The following is a 20,576-nucleotide window of genomic DNA, read 5'->3' on the forward strand; positions in this document are numbered from 1 at the left end:
CCATAGGCATGTGGACTTTTTAAATGGGTATTTTACATTTCTGGAAGGGGGGGGGGGGGCCAAACACACCACACTAATAAGACATGAATGTACATTTTCCCCAGATCAGCAGCTCTTTCTAAGCTTTAAAAAGCAACAACACAGGTTTGCTAACAACATTTATTGCTGTACAGTTACAAAAGTTTGACATGTTTATAATTCACGTCAGTCTATAATTGATATACAAATAAATGGAAAAGTATACATTACAGACACAAGAGGTGCTTCCCCTACGTTCCATGTAGTAACATACTGTTGAATATGGCTTCATTACATCAGACTTCAGGTAACAATGTAACATTGTCCCATTCATTAATGTTTTGGTAAATGTGGGAAAGGATATCAACCAAAGTGTTTTCTGTATTTCAGCAAGTGGTGTCTATTTTAAGTGTCATCTCTCCAGTGACATAGGTTTGGGTTAAGGAATTGAATCAGGTTAGAATATAACCCATCAAGTGTTCACTGTATTAAAGCCTTATTAACAGATTGGCCAAAAATGATTGTGCATCCCACCTTTACCATAACATATGGTACCATCACTCAGCTAGACCTTAACATATACAATGTTGGACCATCACTCAGCTACAGACCTTAACATATACAATGTTGGACCATCACTCAGCTACAGACCTTAACATATACAATGTTGGACCATCACTTGGCTACACATGTCATAATTTCATGTGTTTGTTTACTTACATGGTTCTACATGTGGCTTGAAAACGTGTAAAAAAATAAATAAAAGTGTAAACAGTGAAACAATGCAAGCACCTGTAGATCACATGACGCAAACATGGTTGTTGTGAAAATGGAACAAAATCACGGTATAAATTCTAAATGCAGACACTACTGCATGCCTAAAATATCAAGATTAATACAAATGTCCCTCTAATAATCAATTATAGTTTTAGTTTATCACAAGCAATTTGTCTCAAAGTATTTCCGTTGTAAAAAAATAAATACTTTGTTAATTTGCTGCTTATTTCATACAAAAATATATAAACACTTTTAATGTTAGTTCTGTTTCATTAGGGGCTCTGCTTGGCATCACTACTGCACTATCTCGCGTACGTGCACGCGTACTGAATAAACCACAAATGTACCTCTAATACCAGTATTAGTCTGACCACACCCCTCATCAGCTTACCTTCATAAGCAGGTGTGTGGTCACCTGCTCTCCTCCTTCTCGCTTTCACCACAAGGAAGAAGTGCCTCGGTAGATCCCCACACTTGACACCATGATGGAAGAAAGGTTTAGGAGCAGCTTGGGAAACAAGGATACGTTGACATCATATCTTTATTTTCTCTCTCACTATTTTCGAGAAAATACGGCGATATTGTCTTCGTACTGGAGTGTCTGGAAGATGATGATCATTCTAAAAACCCTCCACCGGTTTTCGTATTGGGAGCACGCCGCTGCATGCTTCTCAACTGCAGTTCCTTGCTGTGTTTGTTGGGGTGAAACCTGTCAGGCCACAGCTGAACTGTCGGACATGCCGCTGTTGTGAGAAGCGGTGCGTTCCAGGTTGGGTGAGTAGTGTTTGCTGGCGGGCTCCACTTGTCTGTTAGTGCTATGGGGGCTACTTGACAAAGTTTATGGAAACCGGCCCCAGGCTAGGGTCCTTTGTTCAGCCACCTAGGCGACAGAAGGCCTTGGTCTGGAGACCATTATAGTTTTAACTAGTGGGCCGCGACCATTGACACTGGTGATCCCTGTGTGTTCTGGACGAGTGGATTCTCTCTGTCACCGTGTTAAGGCCCCATCTTTCATATCCAAATGAGAGTATTCCTTCACGAGGGGATATGTGCATGTAATGTGCGATAGCGGCAGATTCATGTTCAAAGTCAGCTACACAGGCCAGTTGGTACTGTGCTGATTCCGTCACCGTTGTGAAGCGGTGTTGACATCTTGTTTTCTCTTTTCTCTTAAAAAGTGAGGAGAGGTTCAGAACGGCGGCCTGTCTGGGTGAGTGTTATGTCATTGTTTACATGTTCATAGCTTACGGTTAGCCAGTCAGCTGTTAACTGCTGCGTTAGCCTGCTGGATCGCTGCATGGCCTGCTTAGGGCCTACTATTAGCCAGTCAGCTGTTAGCTGCGGGGCTAGCATGTCGTGGTCGCTAGGTAACGTTAGCTTGCTGCTATGGCCATGGCTGGCGCGGGGTAGCTTAGCTTCTCGCGCGCCGCCGTGAGCTTGCTTCTGATCGCCGTTAGCTTGATGCTATTCTGTTGAACGTGCTTTGATTTTAACATGTTTTACACTCTTGACCGCGACGTCATCCTTGACAGGGGATGTTTCGTCGAACCTGCCCTGAGCCTGGACGGCAAGGTTGCATCAACGGGGGACTGTAGTACGGGTTGGGGCGGTGACGCTACCCAGTTCGGACAACACAGGACGGCTGTGTTCCTACGGTGTCTGTGACTGCACTTCGCTGATCTGCGTTCCGGGTAGGAACGGGGTTGACCAGACCTCATAACACGTCTTCTGGTTTTACTTTGCTAAATGTATTGTGAGTAACGGTGTTTTTTCCCAAAACGTGTGTTGTTGCAATGCATTTAGGATACGTTGCGGGTTATGTGTGAGCTGTTTTTTGTCACTGGCAGTTAGCTTCTCCGTGCAAATCGTGATGTAATGATCTGGTTGTTGTGTGAGAAACATCATGGTGTTTATATGTACCGTGTACTCACTACTAAGGCAACTAACCTATGAAGCTATGCTTGGTGACAAGTGAGTAAAAGAATGTTCTTTCTCAGACTGTAATGACAATGAACAGTGTGTTCACACATTAACAGGTTTTCCTGTTTTAACTGGCCGTATTGAGGGTAAAATAGGAGGATTGTGTTTTCCCCCCCGGTTCCCTGGGGACTTTTTCATCCTCCTATCAGACATGTGTGCATTAATTGTGTCTTTTGTGTGGTAGGGATACGATGTAACTCTTAGCTTGATTGCTGAGGTTGTGCTAAATCTGCTGGAGAAACTTATTTCCTAAAGGGAAATTGGTTTGGTTGCTGTCATGTGTGCTTAGCAAGGCCTGTGGTCGATACTAATCAAGAATGATGTATTCTCTCATTGTGAAAAAAACGGCGTTCCTCTGTTGAGTGTTTTTGCCATTTTTTGTAGGTGATGATGGGTTGTGTGTGTCATGTGACCTACAACTGGGTTGTACTGGCCACAGAAGCACATGTGTATGTTGGACCGGGGTTCTTAGAGCCCTCTCTATTCTGTGTTTTTCCTTAGTAAAAATCAGATAGCAGGTTAGCCCATGCGCTGTGTGGAGCTGTGAAACGCTTCATAGAGCTGACTATGACTGTGTCATATTCTCTTTTTGTCGTTACATCGTATCATGGGTGTGGGGTCGTAAAGGGGTGAACTGGTAACCTTTCCTCTCCCCATTGTTCTGTCGGTCAGGGGTACACCCCCTGTCCTTCAAGGTTCCCGTCACGTGGCGGTTCGGCACGTTACGGGGGGGGGGGGGAGGGAGTTCCTGGTCCCACGGCCTGGTATATTGGGCGTGTGCACCGCAGGAATTCCCCCGCCATAGAGTACGTCACCGTGCGCGTCTCTGTTGGTAGGACTTCCGTGTGCTGTTCAGGTCCATGTGATGGATCTGTTTTCAGGGGGGGTGGTCAGGGCTCCTCCTCACCAAGCGCCTATTCAGGCCTTCTGTGAGTTCGGACTCCTTCTTCCATGTGAGGAAGCCTCCATCAGAGTACAGAGCCTTCCTCCTCAGATTGTCAAAGTGAGTGGACCCTCTAGAAGGGTCCTTTTCTATTGTATGTATATTCGATTCAATTCGTTTATTGAGTGTGTATGGGTTCAGTGCCTCTTCCCCGGAGGCCCTAAAACCAGTTTTTTACATGGCTCAAGGTGCAATATATTCTTTTCAATCTGTACAGCTCGCGTGGGAAGTCTCTCTGGGGATCCCCGTCTCTTTCCTATGGGAGGGTGGTGGGATGTAAAAATGTGAACATTTTTTACCCCGGCTGTGTAGACTGGGATACATACTGTTGATGCTTCCTTCTTTCTATTCCAGAAGTGTTGGAGTTAGGGAGTGTCACACCCCTCTTGTCGTTCCCCTGGGCGCCTTGGGGATTCAATGACAGGTCTAAATAACCTGTTCATTGATGGGGGTGTGTCCCGACGCACGTATAGTGCTAGCTCGCTGTAAACAGGCGATTGACTGGCACGCCTTGGTTGCTTGTGGTTGAAACAGCGTTTTTATAAAGCAACTGAGATGGGGGTTTTTCCTCTTCCGACGACCACATCCCATGACCTGGGTGGGTTGTCGACGGATTCTCGTTCATGTCTGGGGGATGATGACGGGATGGATCTGAACATATGTGGTGGGGTCTCACGCCCTTGGGGTGGGCCACCAGGCGCGGTTCGTCCGAACGTCTGGGTGGCGCCTTCTTTTCATGTTAAGATCAACACGCATATCTGCCCTTCTCCTGGAGTAGGCATGTCGGCGTGGTTAGGGCACGGGACTGGTTCTGGTCACGCTGGTCCAGATCAGTTGAACCCGTTGTCCGCCGGGGATGCAGATCTGCTGTTCTGGTACCCTGAGGGACTTGGGCTTTTTTCAGGGGGAAAAATGCCAGGTCGGTCTGGGTGTCACAGGGTTAAGCGCTATGGAGACCCTGGTTGGGTATGTTTTTACTCAGCACTGTCGTCATGGCTTACAGCCATGCCATTCTGTACGCGCTCGATCTCGTCGGATCTCGGCCGCTACACAGGTTGGTCCTGGTTAGTACTTGGTTGGGAGACCGCCTGGGAATACCAAGTACGGTGTGCTTAGGGGCTGGTTCTCTATTATTTTTCGCTCCTCTCTCACGCATGGCGAAGAGGGGCCTGTGGGGGTGGTTTTTTGACCTCCTCTGGTGACCCTGTGCTTCCCGTACCGCCAGGCCCGGTCCGAAGTGATGTTTGCGACCCGTAGGCCTGGGTTAACCCTTTTTTGAAAACTGAAACACTTGTACTGCGGTATAGCCGGTGTATACCCGCAGGTGTGTTTTGGAGTTTTTTCTTGAGGGGTTATAGGAACAACCACCGCATTGGGTAACACCGAGGTGGTTGGTTCCCTGGTGTGTTGGTGCAGTGTCAACTCCCGGGTTCACCGTTTGAGGGTGCCCCTGCACGTTCATGACGTCTGCCAATCGTGTCAGCCTTCTCTGCCTCGACCCCTCTGGGTGGGGGTTTTTAAATGGAGGCTTGGTCATGCAACAACGCCAGCATACGCCCCTTCCGCCGGGGCAGCTGTGTTCAGCTGTCCCCTCTGGCGCCTGTCTCGTCCGCAGTCTCCAGGCTAGGGTTAACAGCCTGTTGCCTGGTTTTTCCCCGGTGCGCTGCCTGCTTCCGTTGGTTAACCTTTTTTGTGTGCTTACGGCCATGTTGACTGTCTGTTCTGCAGGGTTAGTGTGCCAGGCGGTGTACTGTTGGGGGGACGGGGCCCGCTCGGCTTACGGCCATACCGACCTGAACACGCCCGATCTCGTCCGATCTCGGAAGCTAAGCAGGTTCTGGCCTGGTTAGTACTTGGTTGGGATACCGCCTGGGATTACCAGGTGCAGTAACTGGGGGGCCTTTGTCCGAATACGCTGGCGATGTGGGGGGCGGGGCACTACGTGCCCACCTGGTGGGGTCTTGATGCTGGCATCATGGACTTCTCCGGGCCCCCATTCCAGGGAGTCCAGTCCTTTTGGTGGGTCTGGGTCTTCCTTCGCGCTCCGCTGCTACGGCCTTGCCACGGGGTTGGGTTTGCCCTTGACCCCGTGATTCTGGGGGCAGTAACGAGGTTGTTCCTCCGTTCGTTCCCGGGTGGCATGCGGGTTGTGCGTGTGTGTAGTCGTGGGGTCAAGCCACGGTCTGCTCACCCTGTGCGTTAAGTTGCTTGAGTGCCTCTTCGCACGGTCGGGTCCGTCGCCTTCCCGTGAAGCCTCTAATAGGGGGGATACCCTCCATTAGGGGGGGTCGGGGGGGCTCGGCCCTCCCTGTTCTGATGGTTTTGGGGGGCTGTCAGCGGGGTGTATTTGTCAGCCAGCGGCTCCGCTTGGCCTCCCTTTGTGCAGTAGTGATGCCAAGCAGAGCCCCTAATGAAACAGAACGTTAGGTTATGACTATAACCAAGTTCTGTTAATTAGGGGTGACGCTTGGCATCAGACGGCCGCTGCAGCCCTTGACCTCACCTTGTGGTGAAAGCTTGGGAAGGAGGAGAGCAGGTGACCACACACCTGCTTATGAAGGTAAGCTGATGAGGGGTGTGGTCAGACTAATACTGGTATTAGAGGTACATTTGTGGTTTATTCAGTACGCGTGCACGTACGCGAGATAGTGCAGTAGTGATGCCAAGCGTCACCCCTAATTAACAGAACTTGGTTATAGTCATAACCTAACGTTAATCATAGTATGTTGGTCTCATACAATGATTTCCAAGAGAATGGACATTTCTATCCATGCAGAGTAAGTTTTTAACTAAATAAAAATAAAATAGTAACAGACTTGTTTCTTGTGAATGATAAAGACAAATGCTCTTTTATCAGCACAGATTAGTGTTAGTTATTTATTAAACCAAGACACGCAAATATTATTCTGGTGACATGCAGTGATTAAGAGTCAGACTAACACAAGCGAGTACACTTTCCAATACATTTGGTTGCTACGCCAAAAATAAGAGCCTTGACACAGACGCCTGCGCGACTTAACATGTAGAGAGAAACTAAAGCTCATCATCAGATTCCCACTCTGACATAACATGGAGGCTGAACACACAGACAATACTGACATCTCCTTAGCAGCTACCAGGTCACTACATGAAACTAGCTACCCTGGGGACACTGGTGCAGTTACTCGACATATCATCCAGAAGAGAAGGAGGAGGTTGACATGTAAATCAGTACGATGACGGTACGCAGTAACATACAAGTTAGCGGAACAGTCAACCGTCAAGGATCAGAAATTGGGTCTGAAGGTCCTTGGGTTTTTACAAACATACACAGACACGTGCACTTCATCTGGGCTGGTTGATGGCGATGTGGGCCCAGCCTCCCAGCCTGTGTGAGAGGCGCGCGGCTCGGCATGTGAGGTTGGAGCGGCTGAATTTACCGCTAGGGTCCAACCGCCTCATCATAACTCCTCTGTAATGCTCCACTGCATTGGACCTGGCGGGGGGAGAGGAGAAATCACTGGAGCAGGCAAAACAGGATTAACAGCAGCGACAGTAGCTGTTTGCCAAGTATTAGGAGGAAGGACAAAGTGGGTTGAGGGACAGATAGTAAAGACAGTGCCAGAATGCTAGAATACTTGTGAGTAGAAACCATTCAGTGTCCGGGGAGCTGGAACAGCCTTTGACTTGGTTGAACGATATAAGTGATTCAATGAGTGTGTTTACATGCATATTAATATTCACAATGCGTGCCAATATCCTGGTTAAGGCAAGGAAACTATAAAAGAAGGAAGGGTCATCACGTCAGAATACCAGCACTCTATGCTCCGCTTGGTGGCAGATTTTGATGCCAGTTCTATTGAAGCCTGTATTAAAAATCTAAATATATAATATCTGAGGAAAAATACATCAACCAATATATCAAATGTTAGCTAGTTAACAATGCAACAAATCGCAGATGATTCTGATATCGGAGATAATAACGTGTTAAAATAGTCATAAATGAGGAGATGATCCCATTCAACTCAATGTCAGGCGAACTGAAAGTTTCCACACTTGGCACCAATGTGCCTACACAGTGATGTGATGAGATGACCCTTCCTTCTTTTATAGTTTCCTTGATTAAGGTATCAAAGACGAGATAGTGTTAATATGCGTTTTCATATCCCAACCACTAATATACATGAATATATGTGTAAATAGAATATTGTGAGCATTACCATTGAAAACGGAGCACACACAGACCAGTAAAGGCACAGGAAGTCCTTCATCCCCCAACAGCCATCACACTAATGCCTCACTGAGCAGAGTGACAATACCAACTCTGGCATATCTTCATCCTGGACTTACTGTACATTTTATATTTTTTACTGTACATTTTACTGTATATTTTAGAATGTATATCCCCGACGGCATTTTTATTCTGATTTGTGATTTTTGACTACCTAAATGTTTATTGTGAGCTATCTGTAGTGCTGAATTTCCCTCAGGATCAATAAAGTACTTCTATTCTAAATGTGATAAGGTGTTGCCTTGCACCAACACAGATCAGAACAATCAAATATTAACATTATGCATGTGTAAACTACCCAATGTCAGAACACCAACAGGAAGTGGCTTTCATCAAAACTGTGTGTATTGGTCAGGAGAAGCAGCCAGCAGTCCATGCAATGCCATGCATCCAACAGGCCAGTGCAGCATCATCCTCTGGGAACACTCATCCCGAGGACCATCAAGGAGAAAAGAAAGCATAACGCTTGAAACATGAATTTACCTTCATCCCTACTCTAGAAGTAGCAGGTCATAGCAGAACCGTGTGCTGTAGGGGGAAAGCAAATCATTACGTTTACATTCCTAAAGCAATGGATACTTCTCTGGTTGCGTTGCTGGGAGTGTAACACATTGGTCAGATGGATTAACAGACAAGGTCACTGAACACACACGCCTGTCTCTTATCACAACATGTCCATTTGTCCAGGGGAGGACAGGCCGAGTGTTAGAGCCAGGGTGTCTGCCGGCTTCACCAAGGCTGCGTTCACACTGCAAGCATTAGTGCTCAATTCTGATTTCTTGCTCAGATCAGATTTTTTTTTAGTTTGGCTGTTCACTAATAACACACAGCTAATTTAAAGCAAATCAGACCTGGATCTGATTGAGGATCACATATGAAAGTGGCCCAAATGACAATTGAAAATATGAGATTCCATGTGATTTGTGCTGTTCACATCGTTATGAGAAAAAGAAAACAGATCTGAGTCACAAGCCCAAGTTAAGACGTTTAGAATGTCAGTTAGAATGCAATTTAAAGCGGACAATCTGAGAAATGTTTTTTGTAGTCTTGGTATGGATTTGTCTGAAATGTAGTTTAGGCTCTGGTGGGGGGGGGGATGACACAGGCAGGTACTCCCTTCTGATTGGACAGGGTTTAGAAGCCTTCAGATTAACACGCCTAATCAATCTGTTCAGAACTATTGATTGTGGTGATAATGCCACAAACGGGACACAAGCAATGGATTGGCTTTGATTAAATTAGCTGTGCTTTTTGAAGCCAGGAACAGCGCCTACCTAAAGTACCCACCAACGACAGCATGCTCAATACAAGGGGTGAAAGAGGTGCTGGCAAACAAAACATTTAAAAGAAACGTACAGAATAGAATTCAAACTAATTAGATGATCGGTTACTAAAAATGTGCCATTTGCTCAACACAACATCTGAAACTGTATAAAAAAGCAGAGGCTACTTTTAACTGTATTCAACAGCTTTTTTAAAAGGAATTCAGTTTCATTTAAGACACATAAGCATTGGACGTGAAAACAGACACGTTTACAATTTTCAAACGTCAACTACACATGGTGAACGTTACATGAACATTCCTCCTTCTCTCCCATTAACCGTTCATCTGGCTCAGATTCCCACACCACCACCTCCCCCATCCTCCCTCCTCACCCAAATACCAGGAATACAGACCCCAGTTTGAAACTCTGGCGGGAAGAATGTTTGTGGGAGGAGAGAAGTCTGGAGACGGGTCAACTGAAGCAGTTATGGGTGGGGGTCCCCAGACAAGGAATGCTGTCATTGCTGAGCGGGAGACTTTTGGAAAACAGGAAAGGGAGGATGTCTCCATGTAGACACACACACACACACAGTTTCCCATTCATACTCGTGGCCACCCACTACAATATTAGTAAGGCCGACCACTTATAGATTTCACCAACTGTTAAAAAATTATAAAAACAGTGCTTCTTAATATTGCATACATACACAGTTGTAGCGAATATAAGAAGCACTTGCATGGATGGTTCCTACAACCACAAATAACCTCAGCACTCGTGAGAAACACCACTAATACGCACACAAACACCCCCATCTGATACACAAACGATAGTGTGGAAAACATAAAACCACTAAACCCATCTGTGATGTCACAACAGTTGTGTTCTCTTTTAACGTACAGTAGAGCCTTCACAGATCGCTGGCAGGCCTCTTGTAATGTACAGTAGAGCCTTCACAGATCGCTGGCGGGCCTCTTGTAATGTACAGTAAACCTTCACAGATCGCTGGCGGGCTTTGTCCTTCGCCTTTAGTGATCGAACCAACAACAGACTTAGAAGGTTCTATATATTACATTGTTTGTCACAGTGAGGGCAGGACCACCACATCCCACCGGTTGATGGATGTAGTTATTTACAACTTAGAGACAGTGTCCCCATAGGACTGAATTGCAGCCAGGCAGTAACTCAAGGACCAATTGAACCCTTGCGATGAAAAAACAGTATGTTTCAAAACAAAGTCCGTTTTGAAATGTTGTGGACAGCTCATGTATTTGCAGTTGTGAAGTTAATCTAAATCACTTGAGAGTGTGAATGTGATATATCACCAGAAAGTACTCTAGTCTACTGTACTACTAATGAACACAACACTCTAACTCACCATCTGTATGTAATAAAGTACTCAACCTCTACTGTCTTTAACTATGAATGAATAAACACTAACTCACCATCTTTAGATAATAAAGTACTCAACCTCTACTGTCTTTAACTCAATCAGCGCCAGACCAGAGTATAGTCGGGTTTTCATCGTTATTTCTTTTATTCGATATTTTTATTAATTTGTCTCACATGGACCTCGGGGTTACCATAGGGAATCACTCTGCGATCACTAGAGTGCAATACCGGCTGCATCATGGTAGGTGGCAGTATCGCCCACCCTTCGAAACCTTTTTTAGTCACACCCGGTGTTCCGTTTAATTCACTCCGGGCGCAGTTTTTTTGGTCAGGCGAGTCTAGCGGTTCACTTGATGACATTGAAACGCGTCCAATGTGTTGTGGTGGATTATGTTGGCGACACGATGGACACCAATCGCGATCAGACAATTGGAATATTCTTTTTGGGGTACCTCCTAGTTAAGGTAAGGACTATATGACATCAATCCTGCTTTGATCCAACCATGATTTCACATCGATCACAACGACCATGTGTAACGTACTCCAGAACGTATGCCGTTGGTGACGATCAAAGCATCAAAAAACTACAGACACCCCCCTTCATGATGAAACAAGAAACATAATACCTATTATATACATTTGATTTGGAAATAGTAGCGTGTCCAGGCGAGCAACGCCAACGCTTTTAGTCAAATTCACGTATTGCTCCATAGCGCCGTTTTCTGGAATTAGCCAGGATCACTCTGAAACTATACTATTCACCACGGTATAACACGCGAACGTATACATGAAAAAAATTATTCTTTTTCACATATTGAACGATGGATAGTTGATAACCATAAAGAATTATTGAGACGAAACACAAGTTGGAAAACGAAGACCAGAATTTTGGAAACGTATGTTATGTCAGTCTTTTCATACGGAGAAGAGGCATGGACGCTGAATGAAGAGGCAAAGAGGATGATAGACTCTTTTGAAATGTGGACGCTGAGGAAGATGCTGAAGATAACATGGAAGGATAAGATCAAGAATGAGGGGGTACTGAGAAGAGCGGGTATGCAAGGAGGACAGCTGCTGGAGAGGTTTAAAAAGAGAAAGATAGAGTTGTGCAGGCACGTGCTGAGAGGATCCAGCGGGGAGATGTTCAAGAAGGTGGTGATGGGGAATGTGGATGGAAAGAGAGGAAGTGGAAGACCAAGAAGAGGCTGGGTAGACGACGTCTGTGATTGGAGCGGAGTGAGAAGCGGAGTCACAGAGTTGGAGAGCAGAAGTGGGGACAGAATGGGTTGGAGAGTGATAGGCAACCTTCGGAACGAAGAAGCCACCTGATGATGATGATTTGCATTAGATGTAAAAAAATATATGTTAGCTTATGTTATTTTAACATAAATCATTTTAGTTTATCCGGTTAAGAACCCCATATTACTCCATCAATCAATGATCAAACCATTCAAGTAAATAACAAAGAAGAATATAATCAAATACAAGGTTTGTTCAAAACCTTTTTGACAGTCAAGAGGGACCGAACTATGGTGCAACCAACAAGTGTGAGCTGCTAAGAACATGTGGGACAGATGTAGCATGTTACAAAAACAAATGGCTGCCATACATCCAACTAATGGGATAGTTTGATTACAGCAAACATGTGTCTGCATGAACACACAACTGTAACTGTACTCAAATAACTAAAGGGTCGTCTCAGTTCACAACTATATTGGTCAAGTTTTGGGTGGGACTTGTTTGCGTCCCACTCCCTGCAGCTTCCGATTCAATTGGGCGAGATGCTTGGTTATGTCACACAACATAGCAAAGTCACACAGCCAGTTTGCATCCGACAGTTCAGACAATGTTTCTTCAGCCACAATAAAGCTAGCTTTCACTGCTGCATGGTCTTTGGCTGTAGCTCCTGTGAACATACTCCGCTGTGATTTCAGTCTCAACATAGTTTGATGTTTTAGAGGTTCAGAGGTCTTTCACGTTCAACATAGTTTGATATTTTAGAGGTTCAGAGGTCTTTCCTAAAACAACAAAACAGAACAGTGTTCAGAATCAGGTACTGAAGAGACACTTCACTGAAAAACAATGCTGATTTATTTAGTTATCGAGAGTTAATGAGTTTGAATATGCCTACCAGTGATGTCATCAGAGGATACAATGATGTAGATTAGAAACATTTTACTGCATCTCAGGAGGGTCATACAGAACCAAACATCTCACTATAATGTACATGTACCTTCCTTATATGTGACAAATAAAACAAAACTTGAAACTTGAAATAGCAATCCCTATATCTTTCATCTACATAATTTCATTGAGCTGTAAGTAACACAACACAAGGATTCAGTGTCCTCTGATGACACCACGGGAGATATTCAAACTCATTAACTCTCAATAACTGTCAATCATCTAAATTAATGTGTGCAAAACAGTTTAGAGCCTTGGGATATGTGTGAGAAAAAAAGTATGAAAAAAATGTGCATTGTTTTTCAGTGAAGTGTAAAAACGGGCCAGTGCAGAGGCCTTACCTGTCGTCTCTTCCCGTGACGTCATCAGAAGACTGAGGCTGGTACTGGAGCTCCCGGAACCCACTGGACACAGAGTCTAGATCCTGATCAAACCTCCTGGGAGAGAGAGGACCAACAAGTACAGAAAGATTACCAACAGAAAGTAGCCTGTAAGAAAGGATAGGTGTATTAACCACTAGGGATGGGTACCGAATTCGGTACTTTTGAGGTACCGAACCGAAACACGTCGGTACTACCGAGTATCGAATCAAGTGAGAAACCAAAAACATTTTTTTTTTTTTTTTTACTTTTCATGTCAACGTTCACACGCACAATATATGCTTACCTAGGATTTGACTTGATTCAACAACAAAGCAGTCGGAGCAATGACAAGCCGAAAACTGTCGAAATTGTAGTTATTTGAAGTTTGGATTTTTTTTTTACGACTGAGGTAAGTAAATTACATTTCTTGAGACTAAAGTACCGAAAAAAGGTACCGTTGGGTACCGGTATCGATTCACAGGTACCGGTACCGGTTCAAATGTGAAAGGTACCCATCCCTATTAACCACCAGAGCCAACAGAAAGTAGCCTGTAAGAAAGGATAGGTGTATTAACCACCAGAGCCAACAGAATCTTGTTGATACTGTTGTTTTGTATTGACTGCTATGAATGCATGTTTGTCCTTGCTGTCCACAACCACAACGTTTATTGTATGTAGTCCAACTGCCTATTTTGTTTAGTTTTTTGTTTAATGTGCTGCAGAACAGGAACCTGCTGAAAAACAGTTTGTAACGGAGTCAGGCCAGTTTAAATGTACATTGTGAAATGTCTTTTTACCCTTTCCTGTATAAATAAACTATAAATAAATAAAAGTAGCCTGTAGGAAGGATAGGTGATTAGGTGTATTAACCACCAGAGCCGGAAATCCGGCAACTGCATGAAGTTCTGAGGGCTGGGTGACGAGACACAATATTCATGATACATTTTTTGATTGCTATACACACAGTACAGTGTATATTACAATATGTGCTTACATACACCAAAAGCACACATTAAATAATCCAATTGCTGTGCAGTGCACGGCATTGAAATGCATGGTGATATAAAATGTGGTTCAACTGATAATACTGAAGAGTTGAGGGCGGAGTATAAAGGACTCACCGCCTCTGGTTCTGCGTGTTGGGAGACGCGTAGGGACTCCGTAACGCGGCCATACGGACGAGCTGCCTCCTGCCCCTCCCCGTCTTCACACCCCGCACACCTGCGTCGGCCTCGGGTGTCCCTTTCACCCCCGCCGTGCGTCTGGAGCCGGGGGTGTGCCTGGGTGTGGTTGCAGACCTGGGGGTGCGCTTGGGAGTCGTCGTCCGGCGGCCAGGGGTACGTTTCGGGGTGCCGTTTCCTTCTGGCGTGGCTATCAAACCCTCATCCTGCCCAGACATTCTGCTTCTCTGCAGTCTCTGTCAGAGAGGGTTGTAAAGCAAGGGGTGGAGAGCAGAAAACATGGCTGAGACTGAGAGATGGACTCAAATGGAAAGGAGATGGTTAGGAGGGTGGAAAGGCGTCAATGCATTCGGCACAGATCTGAAAAATGCATATGGAAATCCAACTAAATCGGTCTCCAGAATCGGACTCCAAATGAATGTGTGTTAGTTGTAGTTATAGGCATTTACATTTACAGACGTAATGCTAGTAACTACGTTTTAACTGCATAACTACTGGTGCGGCATAACTAGGGGCAACAGTGGCTCAGGAGGTAGAGCGGTCGTTTGGTAAATGGAAGGTTCCAGCTTCGATCCCGGCTCCTGCCGGCAGTGTGTCCAAGTGTCCTTGAGCAAGACACTTAACCCCTAACTGCTCCTGATGAGCAGGTTGGCACCTTGCACGGTTTTATCTATATTGTCCAGGAATATTGAGAGACGTGTAAAAACTGTAAAGTGTCCAGGAAGACTATGCCAGACTGTACTGTCACCTTGTGCTCAGCGATTTAACCACAAACAGACAAATCAATCTACCTCGTACACTCCGCCGATGTAGTGGCGCGCGCTGCGGGTGAGTTTGCGGACGGCGCTGGTCTTGGGCTGCGCCTGCAGCGTCTCCCAGGTGGGGTTCTCGGGCAGGGAGTTGGTCTGGACGGAGCGCAGCGGCAGCCTCTTGCGCAGCGACATCCGCAGGGAGTTGAGGGAGGACGAGGAGCGGAGCTTGCGGAAGCGGTCGGGGGCGTCGGGGGAACTCTGCGCGTCATCCGACTCGTCCAGGACGGTGTGTTGACGCCAAACCCCCACCATGGCGACTCCAACTCCGCTCAGCATCGAGGACGTCATGCTGAGACACAGAAGCACAAGTTAAATCATGTGGAACGTCTCACTTTGACTGATGAGCCACGTTCAACAGATACAACATTCATAACTAGATATGGAAAATAAATGTATTTAATTTCAAACTTTTATTTAAATTCGAAAGGCAACTGAAGGTTTCCCTCATTTACAGTCACGTCGAGTGTATATATAGAAATAAGCCAAAAAAGTGTATAAAATCTTGATTGACAAAGGTTGAAGATCAAGGTTTTAAACTCTGCAACAGAGGGGAGAATCCCAAACTCACGGCTCACAACATAAAATATAACTGAACAGGATAAGACATGTGTTGATTGATTGATTGAAAACTTTATTAACAGATTGCAGAATGGGTACAGTACAGTACAGCTCAATACACACAATTGTTAAGGGGATGCAGACCAGAGAAAGACTTTCGTCTTGTTTACATCAGGGTCCCCCATGTTCAATTCATCATAAATTCAATCATAAATGTTGACCTGTCCTAGTCATTATAAACATTTTCACAATAAATGAATTTAATTAGCCTAGTTACTTTCCCTAAACATCAATTATAAAACAGGGCTCCAGTCTGTCTATGGACTGTCTGTGAGAGATCATGAACATAATAGTTGACACGTGTGTTTGGCTTTTGCTTTTTGCTGGTTAGCTAAAGTTAACAACTTGCACCTGTTAATGGTTAAAAGAAAAACAACTGTCCAACGAGGCACTGAGCTGGGTTAGTAAGCCAACATTAACTAACTTAACGTTAACTAGACTATTACTAAACGAGTAACTTGGTAATGATTCAGCTTCCATAACGTTCATTCCACGTTTAACTAAATGTAACGTTAGCTAAAGATGCCTAATAAAAATCATACTAGCGTTAAGCAAAGCGTTTGGTTAACTTTACATTATAATGGTAACAAATATTTGTTGTCGACTGGTCTTTTTTGATCAATCTATAAACTTACTTTTCGTGTCTGTTGCTCAGAGTCCTTTGTCTGTCGGTGTTTGAATTTGGCGGTGATGGATCTGGGCGGTGGTGGTTAGTGTGGGTGGTGGGCTTACTGCTAACCTCGTTCCCAGCTTTATCTCGAGCTGCACCGCATTCAAAAATCCTGGAATGTGGGCGTGGCAGGATAGAAACAACAGGACAGGGCTCCTCCTCCTTCTTCTTCTTCGTTGTTTGCATACACAATTGTGAGTAGGGTCGAGCTGCAGACTCGGAGCCTCGAGGTCCAGATTGGTACTTCCGGCGGCCACAGGACTAATGCGGAAGTATCTCGAAGTACGTCTGACGTAATAGTCCTGTGGCAGGACTATGCGGAAGTATCTCGAAGTACGTCTGACGTATCTCGAATTACGTCTGACGTTTCTCTACGTTAGCTAAGCGAACATTAAACGTTGTATTCATAAAATAATATAAAATCAGCAGCATGGGGAGGGCCGGGGGGAGGGGAGGTACAGGTAGTAGAAGGCATAGAGGTACAGGTCACATAATTATAGTACAGTGGAGAAGTAAAAATGGAATAAAAAGGCAGTGTAAACAATATACAATATTATTAACTCTAATAATAACACGCCTCGCGGGCTCATTATAATACGAGAGCCGTGGGTCTGCATTGTATAGAGCGGATCCCCCGGCCGTATTCAAGCGCTGGAGCGCTTTGCGATGGATCAAACTGTATTAATATAGTAGTAATAATAGTAGTTGGCTAGTTGCGCGCTTCTGGCCACCTCCCGCAGTGCGCGCATACACACATACTGTCTGTAGCTATACAGTACGTGCAAATCGCACAGGTTGCCTCATCTCATCTGGCTCTGCAAATAGATCTAGAGTCTGAATATCATATAATAGCCTGCTGATGATCTCTCTCTCGAGTCAAATCCATTCTGAGAACGGAATGCAGTGCCCGCGACGAGGGTCTTGATTGATTGATTGATTGATTGATTGATTGAAAATTGTATTAACAGATCATGCTGGACCTACAAAAGACCTTTGACACTGTCAATCACTCCATTCTTGATTGAACATTTTATTAACAGATTGCAGAATGGGTACAGTACAGTACAGCTCAATACACACAATTGTTAAGGGGATGCAGACCAGAGAATGACTTTCGCCTTGGGGGGGGGGGGGGGGGGGGGGGGGGGGTCGGGTAGGAGGGGTGGGGGACACTGTACAACTGTACAAGCAAAACTGTACATTGGAATATTGACAAAACCATACTTGGTCATTTACTGTACATTGGAGGGGGTTGGGTTACAACACAGGAGCAGAGTATAAACAACAGTACAGGAATGAGAAACAGTACTGTACTGTTGTTTATACTCTGCTCCTGTGTTGTAACCCAACCCCCTCCAATGTACAGTAAATGACCAAGTATGGTTGTCAATATTCCAATGTACAGTTTTGCTTGTACAGTGTCCCCCCCAAACCCCCACCCACCCCTCCTACCCGACCCCCCCCCCCAACCACCTCCAATGTACAGTCCCTCCCCCCCACCTACCCAACCTCCTCCAATGTACAGTTTCTACGTCAAATGTATATACTCTCTTTTCTGGACTCTTTTTGTATCACAAACAATACTGTATTTGCAAATCTGGTATGTCATATATGTCCTGATGAATTGAAAATGGGGGACCCTGATGTAAACAAGACGAAAGTCTTTCTCTGGTCTGCATCCCCTTAACAATTGTGTGTATTGAGCTGTACTGTACTGTACCCATTCTGCAATCTGTTAATAAAATGTTCAATCAAGAATGGAGTGATTGACAGTGTCAAAGGCCTTTTGTAGGTCCAGCATGATCTGTTAATACAATTTTCAATCAATCAATCAATCAATCAATCAATCAATCAATCAATCAAGACCCTCGTCGCGGGCACTGCATTCCGTTCTCAGAATGGATTTGACTCGAGAGAGAGATCATCAGCAGGCTATTATATGATATTCAGACTCTAGATCTATTTGCAGAGCCAGATGAGCAGGCATGCGTTGTTCATGGGACGGGGTAGCACGGTGTGGGACCTCACTCGCTATTTGCATATCAATAGCTCCGGTCGTCAGGTGTGTTAAATACGTTCTCAGACACATTCACACCTAACCTTGTTGTGAAGACCAGGGTGCGATCCAGGAGGGGAGCCCGGGAGCTATAGCTCCCCTAGATCAGACATCAGCTCCCCTGCAAACTTGATTTGCGATTTTTTGGGGGGTCTCTAAATTACTGAAAATAAATGCTACTTTTGCCATGCATTTCTCATTTTTCTGTAATTTTCTGTATCATCATCGTGTATAATAATAAACGTATGCTATTTTGGATGTATGATTAATGATTTGCGCACTAATTCACACGTAATATGGCAACATGCATGCTATTCTTGCAATTACCATTCGGTGCGCGGCGGCGCTACAGCCTGCACGGCACTGTCGGCACACATCAAACTTGACCCGTATGTAACCTGTGCTGTGGCTGTTACTTGTTGACACAGACAGTGATCGTTTTGACTATATGGTTTTGACAGCCAGTAAAATGTCTAAACGAAAACAAGTAAGCCTAACCAATTTTGGTTTCACGAAGACAGTGAAGCTGACAGAGCAGCAGGAGGCGGGAATCGGATCATCTACAGGCGCAATTACACCTGCGGCTGGTGCTGCTCCGGTGGCCGTGGGGACTATTATTAATATTACAACGATCGGTGACGGTGCCGGCACCGAAGAAGCTGGAGATGGGGGGGTAATTTGGGTAACAGCTCAACAGAAGATGAAGATGCTGTGGAAGCCCCGTCCAGACGGCCGGACGGTAAGTGAGTTGTCCTGAGCACTCCTCGCTGAGAGGCGCGTGGGGGGGAGATCCGGAGCCTTACAGTGCCTTACAGTGTATTGCAAGGTCTGACATTGACCAAATTTGATATGCATGACCTTGGTGGGCTCTAGGTCAACTCCTGAAAAGGGGGTCAATGTCAGACCTTGCAATCAAAAGTTAGGGGGCGCACTGAAATTATGGCAAGGGTTATTAGCCCCCTAACTTTTGATTGCAAAGTCTGACATTGACCCCCTTTTCAGGAGTTGACCTAGAGCCCACCAAGGTCATGCATATCAAGTTTGGTCAATGTCAGACCTTGCAATACACTGTAAGGCACTGTAAGGCTCCGGATCTCCCCCACTTCCAGTGATGAAGCTAAGCTATGCTAACGGAGCGTCTATTCCCAAAGCTAAAATGCACGCACAGAGACAAAAAAGGTATGTATCTTCTTGTCTAACTCCAGGGAAGATGTTAAATAAGCTAATTTCCCAAAATGTTGGAGTTCCCCTTTAACAATTGTGTGTATTGAGCTGTACTGTATTGTACCCATTCTGCAATCTGTTAATAAAGTTTCCAATCAATCAATCAATCAATGTTTTGCAATGCGACCTCAGTCTGAACCGTCATGTGACTTTTATGACTTTTATGACTTTTCCTAGCCACTCTGCACTGGCTTCCAATAACTCATAGAATTGATTTTAAGGTCCTTTTCCTAACATATAAAGCTCTTAATGAGCAAGGCCCAAAATACATAGCAAATTCCCTAGTTAGTTATCTGCCCTCAAGAACGCTACGGTCATCCACTACAGGTTTACTAGACATGCCCAGAAACCAAAAGAGGATAGGAAGTATGGCATTTGCCAACTATGCCCCAAAACTATGGAACACACTACCAACACACATCAGAAACGCCAGCTCTATACACATTTTTAAAGGAAAATTAAAAACGTACCTATACAGTCTAGCTTACAAATAGTTATGGCTTGGAAAAACCAGATGGATCCATGAGGCTAGGATAAGCCTTGTGGACCCAACTTTTTAGATGAAGGAACGGGTACATACGCACACAATACACGACCACTGATGGATCCGTAAGGCTTGGATAAGTCTTATGGACCCAACTCTTTAGATGAGGGAACGGGTACATACGCACACAATACGCGGCCACTGATGGATCCATGGGGCTTGGATAAGTCCTGTGGACCCAACTCTGGCCACTGACCACATGAGGGAACGGGTACATACGCACACAATACACGGCCACTGATGGATCCATGGGACTTGGTTAAGTCCTGTGGACCCAACTCTG

The 20,576-nt window shown here is 45.2% G+C and overlaps 1 protein-coding gene across 2 annotated transcripts; it reads right to left on the minus strand.

The window, feature by feature from the left end:
* Window positions 1–6,397: 6,397 nt before the first annotated feature.
* Window positions 6,398–16,556, minus strand: pimreg (PICALM interacting mitotic regulator). 2 transcript variants are annotated; one of them, XM_084311672.1, is made up of 6 exons: window positions 16,435–16,556; window positions 15,161–15,470; window positions 14,310–14,605; window positions 13,168–13,263; window positions 8,472–8,516; window positions 7,058–7,193 (listed from the first exon to the last, which is right to left on the minus strand). In XM_084311672.1, the coding sequence occupies exons 2-5, from the start codon at window positions 15,467–15,469 to the stop codon at window positions 8,480–8,482; spliced, it is 738 nt and encodes a 245-aa protein (XP_084167798.1). In that variant the 5' UTR covers window position 15,470; window positions 16,435–16,556; the 3' UTR covers window positions 7,058–7,193; window positions 8,472–8,479. The 2 variants fall into 2 exon arrangements, with proteins under 2 accessions (XP_084167797.1, XP_084167798.1); XM_084311671.1 differs by lacking the exon at window positions 8,472–8,516 and having other exon boundaries at window positions 6,398–7,193.
* Window positions 16,557–20,576: the final 4,020 nt, after the last annotated feature.

Source organism: Notolepis coatsorum, assembly GCF_963971535.1.
Source record: "Notolepis coatsorum genome assembly, chromosome: 3".
Taxonomy (NCBI): domain Eukaryota; kingdom Metazoa; phylum Chordata; class Actinopteri; order Aulopiformes; family Paralepididae; genus Notolepis; species Notolepis coatsorum.